Source organism: Dasypus novemcinctus, chromosome 5 (assembly GCF_030445035.2).
Source record: "Dasypus novemcinctus isolate mDasNov1 chromosome 5, mDasNov1.1.hap2, whole genome shotgun sequence".
NCBI lineage: Eukaryota > Metazoa > Chordata > Mammalia > Cingulata > Dasypodidae > Dasypus > Dasypus novemcinctus.
In genome coordinates, this window is record NC_080677.1 from 11351737 (window position 1) to 11370818 (window position 19082).

The 19082-nt window shown below is 62.8% G+C and overlaps 2 protein-coding genes across 4 annotated transcripts in view; one reads left to right on the forward strand and one right to left on the reverse strand.

Annotated features, from left to right (window-relative positions):
- Positions 1-19082, forward strand: part of TMED4 (transmembrane p24 trafficking protein 4) — a 211472-nt gene that overhangs the window by 40625 nt on the left and 151765 nt on the right. The gene's annotated exons all lie outside the window — the stretch shown is intronic.
- ZMIZ2 (zinc finger MIZ-type containing 2) lies at positions 35-13705 on the reverse strand. 3 transcript variants are annotated; one of them, XM_058296674.2, is made up of 20 exons: positions 11440-12952; positions 9565-9638; positions 8427-8561; positions 8243-8357; positions 7927-8129; positions 7536-7728; positions 7010-7258; positions 6631-6810; positions 6033-6110; positions 5692-5857; positions 4773-4917; positions 4471-4681; positions 4051-4156; positions 3796-3953; positions 3060-3127; positions 2833-2901; positions 2447-2685; positions 1839-2008; positions 1557-1766; positions 35-974 (listed from the first exon to the last, which is right to left on the reverse strand). In XM_058296674.2, exons 3-20 carry the CDS (start codon positions 8465-8467, stop codon positions 867-869), a joined length of 2709 nt encoding a protein of 902 aa, XP_058152657.1. In that variant the 5' UTR covers positions 8468-8561; positions 9565-9638; positions 11440-12952; the 3' UTR covers positions 35-866. The 3 variants fall into 3 exon arrangements, with proteins under 3 accessions (XP_058152657.1, XP_058152658.1, XP_012380193.1); XM_058296675.2 differs by lacking the exons at positions 9565-9638; positions 11440-12952 and adding an exon at positions 13586-13705 and having other exon boundaries at positions 2465-2685; XM_012524739.4 differs by lacking the exons at positions 9565-9638; positions 11440-12952 and adding an exon at positions 13586-13705.

Here is a 19082-nt window from a genome sequence, read left to right on the forward strand (position 1 = left end):
CCCTGGCTCCCTGAGCACAAAAGACGGCTCTAAGCAAGGCCCAAGAGGGAGTCCTTTAATGGGGACAGACAGACGGAGGACAGAGAGGAGCCCCGACGGCCTGCTCGCGCTTGCTCAGCCCCAGCCTGCCGGCACCCAGGGTTTCCCTCCTGGCCCGCCATGGGTGGGCACAGGAAAGGTGGTTTTAAAAAACACAGCTGTACTGACTCTTCACTGTCACGGACGGAGGGGACGTGGGCACGCAGCCCGCCGGAGGGCTCCTGCGCAGGGTGGCCAGGCCATGGTGCCCGCCTCCGGGGTGTAGTGTCTCCTCGCTATGTACAGGGTTGTGCTTTAGGCTCCCCGCCCCTGCTCCTGCCCGAGGCTGGCGGGAAGAGGGACCGGACACTGTAGGGGGGAGGGGAGCTGGGGAGTGCCAGGCCCCTCCAGAGGCTGGGGCTCAACGTGGTTCCCAGAGGTGGGGCTCTGGGGCCCAGGGGCTTCAGCCGGGAGCACCCTGAGCCCCCAGCCCCCCGCCCCCCGCTGGTGGAGCAGGCAAGGCTCGCTGGGCGCCGGCTCTGCCAGTCAGGGGATCGACGTGACGCGGGCTGGGCGGCAGGCATGGTGGCCAGATGGGGCCTGGGGCCGCGAGGCCAGGGCAGTGTCTGCACGAGTGGGCGCGGGGCGGGCGGGCGCCACGGCGGGAGTCCTTGCGGTAGCAGCGAGCGTGACGGGGGACGAGGCGAGGGCCGGCCGTCCAGCCCGCGGGCCCTCTGACAGTCTGAGTTTGGGGCCGCCGGCCCGCGAGAAGAGCGGAGAACCCCGTCTGCCCCGTGGGGGCAGGGCGGGCCCTGCGCAGATGGGCAGGCGCGCCCCGGTGGGCGCCATCAGTTGTTCTCGAAGAGCGACAGCAGGTCGTCGCTGCTGCTTGTGGGGAGGTCCGGCGGGCCCAGGTAGGACAGCAGCTCGTCGGGGTTGGTCAGTTCCGGGAGCAGCTGGGGACAGAGCCACGGCAGGCATCAGCCCCCACCCGGGGCCGGAGCCGTGCAGGGATGTGGGCCAGCCCCCACGTGCTCGTGCTCCCGAGGGCGCAGGGGTCCCCTTGGGGTCCCCACCTGGCTCGACACACTGGGAAACAAAGCTCCTGCCCAAGGCAACCTCAATGCTGAGAACACGCAGCCCCAGAAAGAGGTACCCCAAAACGGGAGGGCAGCCACGGCTGGGGACGCGGGCTCGGCTGCTCTGAGCCGCTCTAATTGTTTCCGTGTCTTTCTTTTATTATGGTCGAGGGACAGTCCCCCGACAGCTCACTCATGTCTTCTATATTCTCGGGCTGGACTTACGCCGCCCATACGTCGCGACAGAGCTAGTGAAGAAACCAACCATGTGCTGTCTTCTCCACAGAGCTCTGCAAACTCCCGGCACAAGCCGGACCAGGAGGCCGCGCCCGGGAGAGGCCCCGTGCAGGCCCCACTGCACGGCTGAGGCTGCACTCCTTCGATGGGCGGCCCCTGAGGTCGCCACCGTCCCAAAGGCCCGGGCACCCCCCCACTGCCTCCAGCTGGGGCCCTACTCACGTCCAGAGCCGGTTCCGGGGCCTCTCCCGCCCCCGACACGCTGGTGGGCCCCATCACGCCCGGCGCGGGGTTGAAGGCCAGCTCCCCGCCCGACCCCGGGGCCTGGCCCAGCGGAGGCCGTGATGGCGGGTTCTGGTGGTGAAGCTGGGGACCGGGGGGCGCCGCGAGGCTGGGGGTGTGGGCCGGGTCCAGGTGGCCCGTGGGTGCCATCTGAGGAAGGAGAGGGGCGCTCGGTGGAGGGTCCCCTCAGCGCCGCCCCCCCGACCCTCGGAAGGCACTGACCTGGCCCGGGAGGCAGGGGGCAGGCTTCTCTGGAGTCAGGAGGCTGCTGGGCACGTCGGACTGGTAGGAGATGGGCGGGGGCCCTGGGGTGAACTCAGGGAGGGTTGGGGTGCTGGGCGTGGCAGGCGGGAAGGAGTCGGGGAAACTCCCAGGCCCCAGGAAGCCAGAACCTGCGGGAAGACGGGAGGGGTCAGTGTGAGGGCCAGGGCCTCCCGGTGACATCAGAGCTGGGGGCGTGATGGGAAAAGGGCTCTGTCGCAAGGAAGCTGGCCTCAGAGGGCCGGGAACCGGGAACCCAGCCACCCTCACGCGCACCCACGCACAGGGCCACGAGGGCCGAGGGGGAGAAGGGCGCTGCTGCCACCGCACATCTCCGGGGTCCCTGGGAGCGGCCTGAGCGTAGCCAAGCCGGCCTTCAGCTGGGCCTGCACCTGGTGCCCCAGCGCCTGGCGCCGCAGCAAGACAGGCCCACCCAACACCCCGACTGGACACGTTTAAAAACGAGCCGGCTGCCGGCCTGCTGCAGTGTCCCCATCACAGCCATTGCGCTGTCAGACGAGGGCTCCCTGCCCAGGGCCCGCCCAGCCCGAGCTGCCCTCCGCGCTCACCCTGGCCGGGATAGTCACCGGGCACCGGGGCGGCTGGCAGCGGGGTGAAGGGGGCAGCGCCAGGGCCCAGCGCGGCAATCATCTCCATGACGCTGGGCACCAGCACGTGGGCAGGGCTCACGGTGCGGCAGCGCTTCAGCGCCGGCCCGTCGGGCTCCTCCTTCCCGTGCAGGTCGGGCTTCAGTGGCACCGGCTTCCAGCTGCACGCGGGGTCGATGGTGATCTCCTCGTGGTCCGAGCTGGGGGGACACGCCGCAGACGCTCGTCCCGCGCCACCTTCGGGCGGGCCCCCGGCCACGCGCCACGGCGGCCCTCGAGTGACGCCCGCCCCCGTGGAAGGCCGGGAGGCCCCCCGCCCCTCCCGGGCCCGGCAAGAGGAGATTTACTTCTGAATGTAAATCAGGATTCCCAGCATGTACTGGTCCACCTCCAGGCCCTCCAGCAAGGCTGTCTTACTGCGAGACAGACAGGAGGGCGATCAGCGGGCCGCCTGCCCCAGACGCAGACCCGCCACCGCTGCCCTGGGCAGTGCAGCCGGCAACCCTGGAGGGCCTCCCGAGGCCAGGCGAGCCCGCTGCCCCAGGCCTGTGGGTGGTGGGGGCCAGGCACTCACTTGCAGACAGGACACCTCCAGGTCCCCCGCTCGCAGTTCAGCTGCAGGTACGACTCCAGGTCGAAGCACTGTGGGGAAAACACGGTTCAGGGCCCTCGGCAAACAGCGTTGCTGTGGGGAGGGGCGGGCTGGGGTGCAGCGGGCCGCCTGGCGGAAGCGTTCTGGCGGGGTGCGTGGGCCCTGATGTGCTGTTTCCATTGCAGCTTCATTTACAAGGTAAAGACTGGAAACACAGGGTGACCATCCCTAGAACCGGTCCAATTATGGGGCTACCACACAGTGGAATTCCCTGTGGCCAAGCAAACAGCCAGGCAGGGGCCCGGAGATGAGAGTTAGCCCCAGGGTACAGTCAGAGGGCACAGGTCTGTGTGTCCAGCGACCACCGCCACGGAAAGGGGGCCGGGCACTAGTATGCGGACACAGAAAGTTTCCGTGAAGACACAGAAGGAGGAAAGAAAACGGGTCTGTCTCCCTTTATACCTTTTAAAACCCGAGGCAGGTGGATTTGGTAGCTGCTAAGGACTGCGCGGCAGGTGGATTTGGTAGCTGCTAAGGACTGCACGGCAGGTCAGTAGGACACTTAAAACGATCAAAAGTCTGAGGACCGTGCCGGGAAAGCCAGGCCCCAGCCTGCCTTGCTGCAGGTGGCCCCGGTGGACGCCAGCGAGTGGGGGGGAGGCACCGGCCTCTAATGGCCCCAGGGGTTGAGAGCGGGCTGGGCGGCCGCGGCCCCCACCTGCACGTGGCGACAGTCGTGGCCGCGGGCGGGGAGCTGGATCCTGCGGAAGGTGATGGGGCACTTCAGGGACACCTTGATGGCCGTCTGCTCCACACCGTCCTCGCCGTTGGGCCCGGGGGTGCCCGGGATCGTGCCACTGCTGAAGTTGCGCTTGACTGCGCGTCAAGAGGAGGGGGTTCAGGGAGGGGCCTTGGGGAGGGGGCTGGCGGGGGCGCGGGTGCGAGCTGCACGGGGGCCGGGGCAGCGACTCACTCTTGGTGATGCAGTGCTCGGCGGGCAGCAGCCGCTTCTTGATGAGGCCCTGCAGCACGGAGCGCACGGAGGGCCGGTGCACCAGCTGCAGCACGAAGAGGTGCGACTGCAAGGGGAGGGTGGGGGGAGGCTGCTGACGCACTGGCCCGCGCCCCAGCATCCAGCCCGCACCGGCGGGGGCCCCGCTCTGGCCCCGTTAGAGCCCCAAGTTCCCCGTGGGGCAGGCTCTGGAGCTGCCACACCGTGCTCTCCTGCTCCAGGGCTGCCCCCCACCCTGACGCCTGGGGCCCAGCCACCCCTTCCAGGGGAACTGCCACAGGCTTTCCCGCATTCTCCCCCAGTGCGTGCGCTCAGCAGGCAGGCGCTTTCGCCCGCGGGTGATGCCCCGGTGAGCTGCGGGCGGTGCGTGGCGGCACTCACGCAGCAGCAGGCAGTGACGGTGATCTGGATGGTGTTGCGGCCGGGCTGGCACACGTGCTTCAGGTAGAGGGGCTTGTGGGAGGTCTTGTTGTCGCCGCGCTCAATGGTGAGCGGCGTGGCGTTGACGCTGACCTGCACGGACGCCGGCCAGTTGGTGTTCATCTGCCGGTCCTCGTGGTGGTAGCACTTGAACTGCAGCTCCAGGTCGGGCCTGGGTCGGGGGAGGGGTGCTGAGGCCGGCGGGGGGGGGGGGGGGGGGGGGGCCGCGGGGCTGGGCGCTGCGGCGGGGGCGTGGGACTCACCTCAGCATCAGGGTTCTGTAGACAGAGTCGCGCAGCTGGAAGACGTGGTTGCTCACCGCCAGGTTGTGCTGCAGGCGGAAGGGCTCCAGGACCACCCCGTCGCGCACGGGGAAGGTCAGCCGCAGCTCGTCGCACGCGCCGGCCCCTGCGGGCAGAGCGCCCGGTCTGGCTGTGAGCCAGGGGGCCACCCCGGGCCACAGCAGGACGAGCAAGGGGCCGGGCGGCACCAGGATCTCAGGGAGGCAGGTGGCCCAGGGGCGTGGTGTGTGTGGGGCGGGGGGCTCGGGCCCTCGTGGGGCGGGCACGGCCTGGCAGGTGTGAGCCATGCTGCCGGGGCTCGGTGTGTGGCAGCAAAGCGTCCTGGGGCACCAGGCTCAACTGTCACCCCAACTGCCATGGAATCCCTGCACCCCAACGCTCTGCCGCGTCCTTCGCTGTCTGCCCTGAGCCCCGTGAACTCCGTCTGGGGAACACGCCCCAACCCAGAGAGGAGGCATTTCTGGTGCTTTCAGAGGTCGGGAGCGCGTGGAAAGGGTATGGGCCACCTGCCCGCCTCCAGCCGTGCAGCTCGGGACTTCAGGACCTCCACCTCTGCTGCCGTGGCCTCCCAAAACAAGGGCTGCCTAACCAGGAACGGGCTTCCGGGGGCTCAGAGGCCCCCTGAAATTCTACACAGAGGTGTACATCTGTGGGCGTTTCCTAGACCCCTGAAGAGACTTGCAAAGATGTCACAAGTCCCCAGCTGCATCCCGGCTGCGGGCTGGCCTGTCCAGTCACGTGGCCCCCGAGATGCAGTTCCTGACGCCTCGGGAAGCAGGAGCCAGCCCAGGAGGCCTCTCCCTCTGGAGTGGACGACCTCCGCCCACCTGGCCGCCCACCCACCCTCGACCCCTCGTTCGTAGGAACGGCTGACCCTCACCTGAGGGCAGCGGGTGCAAGTTCACCGAGGGCTTGAGGTCGGGCAGGAAGGGAGACTTGACCTCCTGGCTTGGAGACAGGTAGGGGACGCTGCTGCTGGGGGTCATAGGTGGTGTGGGGTTCCCCGGCAGGGGGGAGCTGGGGTAGCCAGGCATGGAGCGGGCGGGCTGCAGGCCGAGCAGAGATGGTTTAAGGCAGGACGGCGGGGGCGGAGCTGGTTCCCGGGATCGGGAGAGGCCCCGGGAGCCCGGCTGCGGCCCCCGGGGCGGGGGGGGGGGGGTCCCACGCCCCTTGTGCCCGCCCCGGGCCTTGCCACCCCAGACTACCCTGCCCGCCCCGTACCCCGCTCAGGCTGGGCTGGCTGTAGCTGAAGCTCCCACCGTTGAAGCTGGCGCTCTGCCCGTTGAACTGGTCGGCGGACTGCGGGAGAGCCGCGTCAGCCTGGGCCTAAACCCTGGGAGGGGGCGTGGGGGAGGCCCGGGAGCAGAGGGGCCCTCCTACACGGACAGGCACCGGTCTGCAGTCTTTTCCTTACGCTTCAGGAATACGTACTCTTTCAACAATTGAAAAAACCACGACTACGAAAGAGGGGTGGCCCCATAGCAGGGGGTTGGCGGGAAGAAGCAGCAGGGGGTTCAGACAGACACAAGCCCATGCGCAGCAGCTCCACCCTGCTCCCCTCTCCCGCCCGCCGCCCCCACCTGCCCAGGGCCAGAGGGCCGCTGAGGGCCTGGGAGGACTGCGCCTCCCCTGCGCTTTAGATTCCTGTGGCGTGAAGAGGGCACCGAACGCTTTTGGTGGAAAGGAAGATGGAGCAGCTTGGGTGCCCGTGTGCTGCTCCACAGTCAGAGGCTTCTCCGCAGGCCTGTGCCCCTGGCCCCTTGCGGCCCTGGCAGTGCCTGGCTTGGCCAGCAGCACGGGGGTCAGGCCCGGGTCCTACCTTATAGTGCAGCCCCGGGGGGCCGGGGGCAGGCAGGTACTGGCCCATCCCCTGCTGCAGGGGCAGCCTGTGCCCGGGGTAGGAGGGCGAGGGCACGGGGGGCTGCCCGGGACTGGGGGCATACTGGGCGGAGCTGGCGGTGTACTGGCCTCCCTGCATGTACTGCTGCCCTGGGTATACCTGAGGGGGAAAAGGGGGCAGGAAGCACAGGTGTCGGCGGGGTCGGGCTTGGACTCTAGACCACAGTCAGGGAGGGAGGTGCTCCAGATCTGTGGGGTCCGCCCCAGATGCCCGGGTCTTGGGCCTGTCGTGTCCCCGGTGTGTGCATGCAGGGCCCCCCAAGCCAGGGGAGGTTGGGGGGAAGCAACCCAACACTCACCTCACCCGAGTAGGCTCTCTTGACCCCCTGTCGGGGCAGCGGCTGGGCCTGCGGGGGCCCGGGGTACCCCTGCTGGGGCAGGCGCTGGCCTGCATACAGGGGCGCCAGGGCTGCGGCCCGGGTTGGGTTCATGCCCATCGGGGCGCTGCTGGAGGGGCCCAGCACGCCCCCCAGGCCAGTGGGGACAGCAGGCCCCCGGGGGCCCCCGTGCTGCAGGAACTGGCTGTTAAATGACTGTCCGGCCCCCATCTGGAAAAGAAAGAAGAGGTGTCACCCAGACCTCACCGAAAGGGGACCCCGAGACCAAGTGCCACCCATGGGTGGGCACCGTGCTCTGTGCCCAGCCTCCACCAGGCTCTCCAAGTGGCTGCTCCCCAGACCTTCCCCTTTCCCTGTTGCCTCCTTGGCAAAAGCCCTGCCCTGACACCCCATTCTCGTCCCTGGGGGGTCCCCCGAGACTTGGGGGTGCCCAGGCACTGGCTGCTTCCTGCAGGCTTCTCTGCAGGAGCAGCCGCAGGTGCCTCACCGCTCCATACTGGCCCAGCTCCTGGCTCTGCTTCTCCTGGAGGGCGGCCACGGTGGCCGTGGCGGTGGCAGTGGCTGTGGCCGCAGCAGCAGCTACGGCAGCAGCTGCTGCTGCTTGCGTGAAATCCGTGGAGGGCCGGGAGGCGTGGGCGGGGAGGCCCAGGCCCCCAGGCCCGCTGGGGCCACCTGCATACCTGCAAGACACAGGTTCCACCTCTGCTCTGCTGGGGAACCTGACTCCGCGTCTCCCGCGCTCACCCAGGCCGGCCAGGAGACGCCTACGCTGCTGGCAGAGGCCAGGGCCCGACAACCCGTGGCCCGCAGCTCCGCAGAGCCCCAAGCCCAGGCCCCCGAGGGCGCCCAGGAGCCCGTGCACGAGGGCTGCCCCTTACCCAGCCGGGAAGCCGGCGGCTCCGGGGTAGCCCCCGCGGCCATACACGCCCTGCTGCGCGTAGCCCTTGCTGGCGCCGCCCTCGGCAAAGGCCTGCTGTCCCAGGAACTGCGGTGAGTTCAGGGTGGAGCTGCTGCCTGCCACACCGGGCATCATGGAGCTGCCGGCGGGGTCCCCTCCAGGGCCCATGGGGTTCCCCAAAACCTGTCAGGGAGTGAGATGCACCGCAACGCAGAGATCAGCACAGGGAACCTACTCGATGCCACCCTCCGTGCAGTGGCTCCCCTTCACCCGCTGGCTCTCCCCACACCCCGTACCTGACTCTGGGACGTGTTGCTGACACCCCACACGGTCGTCACCACGGAGAGAGACCCTGCCGGCGGGTTGGCGCTCTGCTGCCAAGGCACAGACTCGTAGGCGAAGGGACCATCACTGGGGGAGGAGAGGCCGTGAGGCGCGTGGGGGCCCCGGGGGGCGCGGGCGGGAGGGGGCCGCACTCACCCGTGGGGCGTCGGGGGCAGGGCGGGTTTCATCGGGTTCATGGAGATCCCGGGCTGGGCGCAGCCCCAGGTCTGCGGCCGCGGCGGGGGCTGCCTCTGCCTCGGTGGTGCTCGCCGGCCTCAGCTCCTCGGGCCGCTGGGACGCGCAGGGCGGGCGCCGTGAGCCGCAGGCACTGGGCCCCGCGGCCCGCCCCTTCCTCTGCCCGGGGCGGCCTCCAATCCCAGCTCGGGCGGGCGGGGAGGCCGCGGGGGAGGCCGCGGGGACGGGAGCCTGGCGAGCGGCCACCGCCTGGCAAGCCCTGGGCCTGGCAAGCCCGCCCGCCCGGAAGTCGGTGGTAACCCTTTGTGGCCCGGGCCCCACCCCCGCCGGCTACACGGCGCGCCCCGCCCTCTGGGGCGCCGGGGCCTCGCTGGGGCGCAGTGGAGGCGCTCCCCCGGACTAGGGGGCGGGGGCTGCAGGCCGGGTGGGGAGGGCTGGGGGAGGGCCAAGCCCGCTGGGGAGCGGGGCCGGTGGGAGGGGCCGGGCCCAGGAGGTCAAGAGGTGAGTGCCGAGGCCTGGGGGCCCCTCCCCTCCCGGCTGGGCTGTGCTTTTAACTCCCCCCAGAGAAAGATGGGCAGCCTCAGCGCGCGGGGTGGGGGCAGGCCAGGAGGCGCACAGGCCCCACGCAGGGCTCAGCCCCCGCCGACAGGGGGCGCTCGCCGGGCCGAGGTCCAGTCCTGGGGAGGTCCCGACCTGCTCTGCTGCCGGCCAGGACGTGCTGCGCCCGAGGCTCCCACTCCCACTCCCCGGCAGGGCCCCAGCACCTGGCTGCGGCCCCCACTCCGCCGCGAGCACTCTGAAGGGCACCATTATCGCCAGCCCTCCCACCGCAGAAGTGGAGGCTGGGGGGGGGCACGTCACTCTCCGGGGCCCTACGATGGGGGGAGCCAAGCGGGGACCCCCTTCTACCTGGAGACCCTCAGGTCCCCAGGGCCCAGCCGAGCCAGGCCCAGAGCCCATCAGGGCGGGATAGACTAGGCGAGAGGGAGAGGGGGTCGTTGGGGACCCAGAACCATCAGGCGGTTAGTGTGGAAGCAGCTCCTGCTCTGAGAGCCCCCCCCCCGCCCCCCGCGACCCTGGCCCGGTCAGTGCTCCTCACCCTCTTCATGGGTGACCCTCGAGTCACCCTGCTAACAAGGGTCTCTCGCAAGCGTTATTTCCAGCCTGGGACAGCTGCAAGGCAGAGGGAGGGAGGGAAGGAATCAAGCCCGGCTAAGGGGGCCTGGGGGAGGGGGGCACGGCAGGAGGACAGGCAAACAGTTCAAGGAACTGGGTGGGGGGCCCCCTGGTAGATACCCCGTCCCACGGGACTCAGGCGCTCTCCTCCCTCCTCCCAAGCCAAGGCCCACTGGGAGGCAGAGGCCCGAAAAGGCAGGGGCTGGTGTCTCACGCCCTGCCCCTGCCCACTGGAGCAGCTCCTCCCCAGCCCTGGAGCACCAGCGCTGCAGCACCAGGCACAGCTCACAGAAGCAGGGACCAAGACTGAGGCACTGGGGGCCCGGGAGACACACAGGGGAAAGGAACGCAGACCCCAGGCCTAGGCCCACCCAGATAAGCCCACTGGATTTTTGGCAAAAGAGCAAAACCAATTCAGTGGAGGAAGGACAGTTTCTCAACCAGTGGTGTAGGGGCAACTGGACATCAGGGGTGGGCGGATGGGGAGAACCTCAACCTCAACCTCACAGCTCGTACAAAAAGTCAAAATGGACCATGGACTTAACGGGCTAAGAAGTGAAAAACTATAAAACCTGAAACAGGGCTAGACAGAGTTCTTAAACTTGATACCACAAGCACGATCCATAAAAGAAAAAAAAGACAAACTAGATCTCATCAAAATGATTAAGCCTTTGCTCTGAAAAAGAAGATGGAGAGGCAAGCTACTGATTGGGAGAAAATATTTGCAAATCATATACTTGACTAAAGACTGGCACCTAGAATATAGAAAGATTCCTCAAAATTCAACAGTAAAAAACCAACTAGAAAATAGGCAGAAGAAATGAAATTTTACCAAAGGGATCATACAAATGGCCAAAAACACATGAAAAGATGCTCAACATCATTAGCCATTAGGGAAATGCAAATTTAACCCTCAAAGAGATATCCCAACACACCTATCGCAACGGCTAAAATAAAAAGTGACATCGCCAAATGTCGGCAAGGAGGTGGAGAAACTGGATGGCTCATACATTCCCCTTACATGGCAACATAAAATGGTGCAGCCACTCTGGAAGACAGGTTAGCAGTTTCCTATAAAAGTAAACATGCTACTCCCACACTGCCCAGCAATGAAACCCCAGCACATTAATCCCAGAGAAGTAAAAACTGAAGTCTGCTCAAAAATCCGTACACAAGTGTTGACGACAGCATTTGTTGGTAAGAGCCCCACGCCTGGAAGCAGCTGAGACATCCGTCGGTGGCTGAGTGGTCACCATGGTGTGTCCACACCAAGGACAACTAATCAGCAATACTAGTGATGGAACACACCTGGGGGGGCTCCAGAGAAGTGTGCTGACTGGAAAAAGATGGTCCCCAAAGGCTGCGTACTGTGGGGTTCTATTTCCATAACAAAGTTGAAAGGACAAAATGATAGAGATGAAGAACAGATTCCTGGTTGCCAGGCGCTCAGGGGGCTGGGGCAGGCTGGAAGGGAAGTGGGTGTGGCTCTAAAAGGTCACCAGGAGGGATCCTTGGGGAAATGGAAACCTGCAGCCTGGCTGGAAGGATGCTACTATCCTGGCTGTAACCGACTGGGGGAAACTCCGGGTCTCAGTATTATAAAATTGCCTGTGAATCTATAATCTCAAACTAAAAAGTGCAACTCCAAAGTGCTTTCAATGGAAAGAAACCTGTAAACAAACGAAGCAACAGCCCTCTCTTCCCACAGAGCTGCTATGTGGCAGCCCCCCGCCCCCCTAGGCCCCTTGGCTGTCCCCGGAAGCGAAGGGAGGGGACGCAAGACTGGAAGGAAGCCCACCTGCCGCGGCCATCCAGAACTGCCTCCTCCCAGACCATTTGGGGCAGTGGCTCCCAACTTCAGGGCAGCAGTCCCCAGCTCTGTCACCACGGGTTGATCCGGTGGGTGTGGGCTGGGGCCCGAGGTCTGCCGGGGGGAGCTGCCGATGCTGCTGGCCCCGTGACCCACGCTGACAGCCTCAGGGGTAGGAAATGGCAGCGCTGGGTAGAGGGAGCAGGTGGGCTGTGTGGAGGGGATGCCCCAGGGTGGCAGGCCCGGCTGGAGCAGGCTGCAGCCTCCTGCATCACGTGGGCTCGGGGAATTCCACTCCCACGGCTTCTCTGCTCTGGACAGGAGACCACAAACATTTCCAGTTCCCCCTACCCTGACTTCTCGCCCCCACGGAGGTGATTTCCTGCTGAGTGAGCTTAACGCCAAGGCTCCTGGGAAGACCCCACTTCTCAGGTTTGCCTCGCTGCCTGCGCCTGCTGTGAGAAGCAGGAACAAGCTTAGGGGCTGCATGAGGACAGGATGTGTCACCCGGGGAGGCTGGGACCCAGATGCAGAGCTGCCCCTGGTGCAGGTCAGCCTAGAACGCCTCAGGTTACATCACCCTCTAGAAAACAGAAAACAAGCTCCAGAGAACTCCCAACCCAGACCTACTTCACCAGGAGCTGCAGGGCAGCAGCACCCAGTCTCCGTGTCAACAGAGCAGATGTGAGCGTGGGCCCCAGGGAAGGCCTGGCTCCGCGCACTTCCAACCCTCTCGCGCTGCCCAGTCGTCTGGGTGCGGCAGCGACACCCCACAAATGGGAGGCTGTACGCCCAGGAGGGCAGCCTGGTGGTGGCACCCGTCTCAGCAAGTCGCAAAGCACCAACTCCCTGCACCCAGCAGGGGGGACCTTGAGGACCAGATGAGGAGGAGGCAGGGGTCCTGGGCCCTAAATTGGGTCCTGGGACACTTGTCTCCTCTCCATGACAGCTCCTTGCAGTTGGGCTAAGTCGGGGTACTGGAGTCGATCCAATAATTCCAAGGGCGAGCCAAAAAGAACTGCCCAGATGTATGGCTGAGCCACTGTCATTCGGCTGTTTCACTACTCCAGACCTCAGCTTACCAGTGTGCAAAATGGAGTAAAAAAATTAGGATAGATGATCAATTAGATAGATTAGATTAGATGTATAGGGCACGCTCCCTGGGGAGGCCTGACCCCAATCCGCAGAAGGGTGCTCCCCAAACATTTCCTGCTTGTCCTGCTCGGACCCTATCGTTCATGATTTCACCTTCATCCTAACTTCTATTTCAAGCCTGTACCCACCCCCAGAGGGGCAAGCAGGGACCCTAAGGTCAGGCAGCACCTGCCAGGCAAAGCAAAGAGATGCCCTTATTGTTTAGGGCTTTAGACGCCTCCCTGTTTACCTCCAGCTCTAGCTTTCCAGGATTTAGGGGGCATCCTATATCATGGTCTTACAGATGGCGTCACGTGTTCTGACCAGGTCCCCGTGAAATCTCGGGGATCAAACAAACGCGCTGAAGCCACCATCATCCCCGACGTCACCCTAACTACTTGAAGGAGGACAACCAAGAGCACACCGCCTCCAGCCCCGGCGTCCCCAGCCAAGCCACCGGGGTCCCAAGGTGAGGAGGCCGCGGGGCCCCCGCGCCGCTCGGCGGATGCTCACGGGCCCCGGGGGCCGCGCGCCCAGCCCGCCGCGGGCAGCCGGGGAGGCCGCGCCCGGAGGCGGCCGCTTTCGGCCCGCGCCCTCCCGGGGGCTCCCGGCGCCCACCTGCCCCCTCGGGCTTCGCAGGGCCGGCTTCCGCCAGCCCCCAACAAAGGCTCAGGTGAGGGGCTGGGGCGACCCCGCCGCCCACCGGACCGTGTCCGCCGAGACCCCCGCCGCCAAGCCGCACAGACCGCCCGCACGCCGGGAGGTGGGCGGCCGGGCAGCGCCGCCTCTGCCGGCGGCACCGGGGGCCGCGGGCGCGGGGACGGCCGAGTTGGGCCGGCAGCCCGGGCCCAGGGGCGCCGGCAGAGCCCCGGCGTGGGCCGCCCGCGCCGCCCGCACCTGCCCGCGCCGCCCGCACCTGCCCGCACCTGCCCCGGGCTGCGGCCGTTGCCATGGCGATCCCGGGGCGCCCCCGCCGAGCAGCCACCCGCACGTCGCTCACCTCCGCGCGCCCCGCACGGCCGCGGGCCGCTCCCTGGGGCCGCTCCTCGCCGGGCGGCGCGCCCAACCCATGCGCCCCGCCGGCCCGCCGCCCCGGGCGCCGCCGCCCGCACCAGCCCGCCGCGCCCGCGCCGCTCGCACAATGGAGCCGCCGCGCCGCCGCCTCATGCATATGCATGACGCCGGAGGCCGGCCCCGCCCCGCCGGCCAGGCGAGAGCAATGGATCTCCGAGCCGGCGCTCGGCGGGGCCGGGGTGCCAGGGGCGGGGCCGGGGCGCTCTCGTAACGCCGCAGTCTCGCAGCCGGCCTCGCGCTTCCGGTTTGGCCTCCTTGGGGCGGGCCGGGGGCGGGGCCGCGCCGTTCGTGTGGGCGGAGTCCGCGCCCCTCCGGGAAGGGGCGGCTGCGGGCGGGGGGCTCCCGGACCGCGGAGCCTTTTGGCCCGCCGGCCCCTCCCGCGCCCTCCGCGGTGGCGACTGCACTGTGTCCCAGGAGAGCCCGCTCCTCTTTCTCACTGTTTCCACGTTGCTGTCCTAGCCCCACGCAAGGCTGTATTCTTCCGATTGCCCGCAGTTGTTTTTTTTTTTAATTTTTTTATATTTTTTAAAATCGATAAATTGTAGGTGTACAGCACAATCATGGTAAAGTACAGGATTCCCATATGTCCCCTATTCGTTCTTCTGTTTTTTAAAGATTTATTTATCCCCCTCCCCCCATCTGCTCTCTCTGTCCATTTGCTGTATGAGTGTGTCCTTCTGTGTTCTGTGTCTGCTTGTCTTCTCATTAGGCAGCTCCTGGAACGGACGGCAGTACTCTGCACAGGCCAGCACTCAGCATGGGCCAGCTTGCCTAACCGGCCAGCTTGCCTTTACCAGGAGACCCTGGGCAAGGAGCGCTGGGCCTCCTATATGGTACATAGGAGCCCAACTGCTTGAGCCACATCTGCCTCCCCAGCCCCCTATTCTTAACACCCGCCTTGGTGCAGAACACTTTTTACCACTAATGAAAACGCATATCTGTAATTGCACGATTAACTACATGTAGCCCATAGTTTAACTTAGGGTTCAGTGTATAGTGCAGTTCCATGGATTTAAAATTTTTATTCTGTTACCGTCTATACAGCCTAACTTTTCTCCTTTTAAGCACATTCAGGTTAATATTTGGTTCTGCAGTCACTCAGGAATTTTTTTTTTTAATAAAGTACCACAGTGAGAGCTTCAGAGCCACCTCACTTTTTTCAATTTTTTATTTATTTGTCCCCTTCCATCCCCCCCCCCCCCCCATTGTCTGCTTTCTTGTGTCCATTCGCTGTGTGTTCTTCTGTGTCTGCTTGTATTCTCGTTGGTGGCACGGGGAATCTCTGTCTCTTTTGGTTGCATCATCTTGCTGTGTCAGCTGTCCGTGTGTGCAGCGCCATTCCTGGGCAGGCTGTGCTTTTTTCACGTGGGGTGGCTCTCCTTGCCGGGGAGCACTCCTTGTGCGTGGGGCTCCCCTACGCGGGGGACACCCCTGCCTGGTAGGGCACTCCTTGTGCGCATTAGCACTGTGCGAGGGCCAGCTCACCACACAAGTCAGGAGGCCCTGGGTTTGAACCCTGGACCTCCCATGTGGTAGGCGGATGCTCTATCAGTTGAGCCAGATCGCTTCCAGCTCAGGATGTTGAGCTACCAGCAGCACCACCTGCAAACCTTTTCCTCCCTCCTGCAGTCCCAGCCCTGGGACTATTTCACAGGCCTGAGGCCTACCCCATGCTGGTCCAGGGCTCAGGGTCCCAGTGACAAGCAGAGAGGCCCCTCGGCCTGAAGCAACAGGTCAGAGGAGGGCCCCTGACAGACGCTTGGGGAAAAAGAGCGCTGGGGGGTGGTGGTGCTGGGAACAGTGAGGGAAGGGTCACCCGAGAAGAGCTAAAGGAAGGGCAGGGCCCCCGGAGCTTGTGAGTTGCTGGGAGACCCAGAAGCCCCCAGAAGCCCCTCCGCCCACCCCTGCCAAGTGGAGGGTTCATTTCTTACTCGGCAACTCGGTGGAAACGACTTCCTTCTTTGCTGGAAGGAAACTGCCTCCTGAGACCACCAGGCTTCTTCCCTCCCAAGCCGCGCAGACTGAATCCGCACTTCGAGGCTGACGGGGCTGCTCGGGTCAGAACACACTCGGGTCCCCCAGGTCGCTGAGCTGGCGCGCAAACGCGGCCCTTCTCAAGTGTTCCCGGTAACAGGAGCCAGGCCCCACGCGGCTGGCTGCTCTCCTGTAGACGCACCAGTTAGACAATACCCTTCTTAAAATGCGACCCCGGGAACCGACCCCCCCCCCCCCCGCAGGTAACCCGGCTGAGCCGGCGCCCCCGGGTATCCCGCGTGGCTCTGAAGCACGCCTGCTTTTATCTTCTCTCCACTGCAAAGCTAGCAGAAAAGAAAAAGAAAGAAATTTTGGGTTCCTCGTTTCCTGGATGGTTTTCATGGCATATCTTGTAGGTTTTTTGAGATTATGGCATGTGTATGATTTTGCAGCCTTATTTTTTTTAAACCCTGTTAACATAAATATTTCCCTTTTTATAAACACTAACTGTAATCCTCAGGACATAAATGCTTCAAAGATTTATACACAAGGAAGTTCATTCACTGTGGCGTTGTCTGTGACATTGAAAAATCACACAGAAACTGTGTTCATTCATTCAACCGATTCTTCCGGAGCTCCTCCTCTGGGCGCACAGCAGTGAGTAAAGAGTTCTACCGCCGTGCTGTTAGGACACTAGCAGCTCAAGGCCAGCAGGTAATACTTAAAGAGGACATCCATAAACAGCCACTGATGCAATGCCAAAAAAGCCATGTTTTTAGAAAGATTTACCACTATGAGAAGACATTCACATGAATATAGTTTCTAAATTAGGCCTTTATGGAACATGTGGTCATCCCACAGATCACCAGTTCATTACAACAGGCAAAAAGTACCTGTACAAGAAAGAAATCAGGCAGGCACCGCCTTAGCCACATGGCCAAAGTCAACGATGGACTAGAGTCCCATAGTATGATTAAAGAAAGTTCTTTGGATGAATCGTATGCTTTATTAATATGTACTGATAAAATTGATTGGTTTTAAAAAACTCAATAAATTAATTTTTAAAAAGAAAGAAAAAGTTCTTGCATGAATTGTAACAAATGTACCACACTAATGTAAGTTGTTAATAATAGGGTGGGACTCTGTATTGTAGACATGATTTTTTGGTAAACCTATTACTTCTCTAATATTTTTTTTTCTTTTTTAACTACTTAAGGACAAAAAAGGGAGCCATTGTAGCTCTGAGGTTGGGAGCCTGCTTCACATGTATGAGGTCCTGGGTTAACCCGTGGTACCTCCTTAGGAAAAAAAAAGGCATTTTTTGGGGACGAGAGGGAAATTTATTTGAATATAGAATTAGATAATAGCATTAAATGGGTATTAAATTTCCTGACTGTGTTAACAACATCGAGAATATTGGAGAATAACCTTGTTCTTAGCAGATGGGCAAGATGTCTTTTTGTTGTTGTTGTTTTAAGATTTATTTTTATTTATTTCCGCCCCCCTCGTTGTTTGCACTCGCGGTCTGCTCTCTGTGTCCATTCGCTGTGTGCTCTCTGTGTCTGCTCGTCTTCTCTTTTAGGAGGCGCTAGGAACCAACCTGGGACCTCCCATGTGGGAGAGAGGGGCTCAATCGCTTGAGCTTCCACTCCCCAAGATGTCTTTAAGAGAGGCAGCTAGACACTCTAGGCAGGGCAGACAATCTCAGGAATTTGGCACCCTGTCAGTGGGCCTTACTTTGAAATATACACTCCCCAATGTATCAGAGTTAGACCCATTTGTGATTTGCTTATACATGGCTCTTCTGCCCCTTTTATTTGAACCTATAACTAGCTCTATACTCGTTAAATAAATGTCCCAGAAACTTAAATCTTTCATCTGTTCATGTGCCAGTTGATCCCTGCATCTCAGGAGCGTTGCCCCCAACACCTACTCTCAAGTTCATTGGACTCATCCAGGACAACTAACAAAAGGATGATGATGGACAAAAACCAGCCCCCAAACAGAGAATATCTACAACTGCTAGCAAGACAGCTCCATCCACCTGCCCCATGGGACCTAAGCCCCGTTTCAGTCAGAAACAGCACCATCCCCAAATCCTCAAGATTGGGGAGAGAACAGTGGAATGAAGCAGACTCATTATTATTCTATTGCTAGTCTACTACAGATTTATTATTGTAGCAATGGAAGAATTTGTGACATCGATATGAAGGCAGTGGCCACCAGAAGTTCTGAGGGGAGGAAGAGGGAAGAACAGGTGTAACGTGGGGCATTTTTGGGACTGTCCTGTATGACATTTTAATGACAGGTACAGGCAATTATACATGTTGTCAAAACTTTACATAAAGTGTAAACTATAATGTAAACCGCAGTGGGTGGTTAGTAGCAACACTTCAATAAATGTTCATCACCTGTAACAAATGTAGCAACTTGCAAGGAGGGATGGTGTTGGTGTGGGAAAGTGTGGAAGGGGGAAGGAGGGGGGCGTATGGAAATCCCCTATATTTTTGATGTAACATTCATGTAATCTAAAGCTCCTTGAAAAGTAAAAACAAAAATAAAAAAAGAGTGAGGGGTCGAGGCCAGCAGCTCAGGCCCACGTTGTTCAACAAAACCAGCCCCAACAAAAAAAGCCCGAAGTGTTGCCTCGCGTGCGTGCGTGACCTGCGGGTGGAACCTCCCAGGCGAGGCTGCACCCTTCTCCAAGAGGCCCTCCAGAGGCCAGGGAGGGAGCGCGCGTCTGGTGAGGAAGCAGCAGCATTTGCAGACGGAGAGAAATCTCCCAGAGTATTTCTCAACACGGCCTGTCTGGCCCGCAGGTGGCCGAGGGTTTCCGCGCTGGGCCCCGGGGTCGCCACGCAGCCCCCTCTGCTCCCGGGTCCCCAGAGGCCTGCGCGGCTCGCCACCTGCTCGCCGGACCCCGCCCCGCGGCGCCCCGGGACCCCCGCCCGCCCGCCGCACCTGCCCCCGCTGCCCGCTGCGCTGCGGGCCGCGCCCCGCACCCACATGCCTCCCGGCGGCTCCGTCTCCGCCGCGTGGGGGGCGAGGCCGTTCAGTGCCGCAACCCCTCCTCCCCAGCGGCCCGAACCGCCCCCCGCTCCCCTCCCCTGCCCCCCACGCCCCTTCCCGCGCAGACCCCGGCCCTCCAGAGGCGAGTCTGCAGCCCGCTCGGTCCCCTCCAGGAGGGACGCGTTCCTCCTGTGCGCGCAGCGCAGGGGGCGGCGCCGTTTCCAGGGCACGGCCTAGAGCAGGTCAGGTCCACGGAGAGCGCGCAGCTCCCGCGCGCCCGCCCCGCGGCGCCTCTCGCTGTGAGTAACACCCTGCCAGGTGTGCGGCGTGCTTCAGGACTATGAGCCAGTAGTATCATAATTACATTAGTAATGGAAGTCCGTAGTTTACTGAGGGGTCACTCTTGGGGCTTTTAATTTTTTACTGTGGTTATATATATA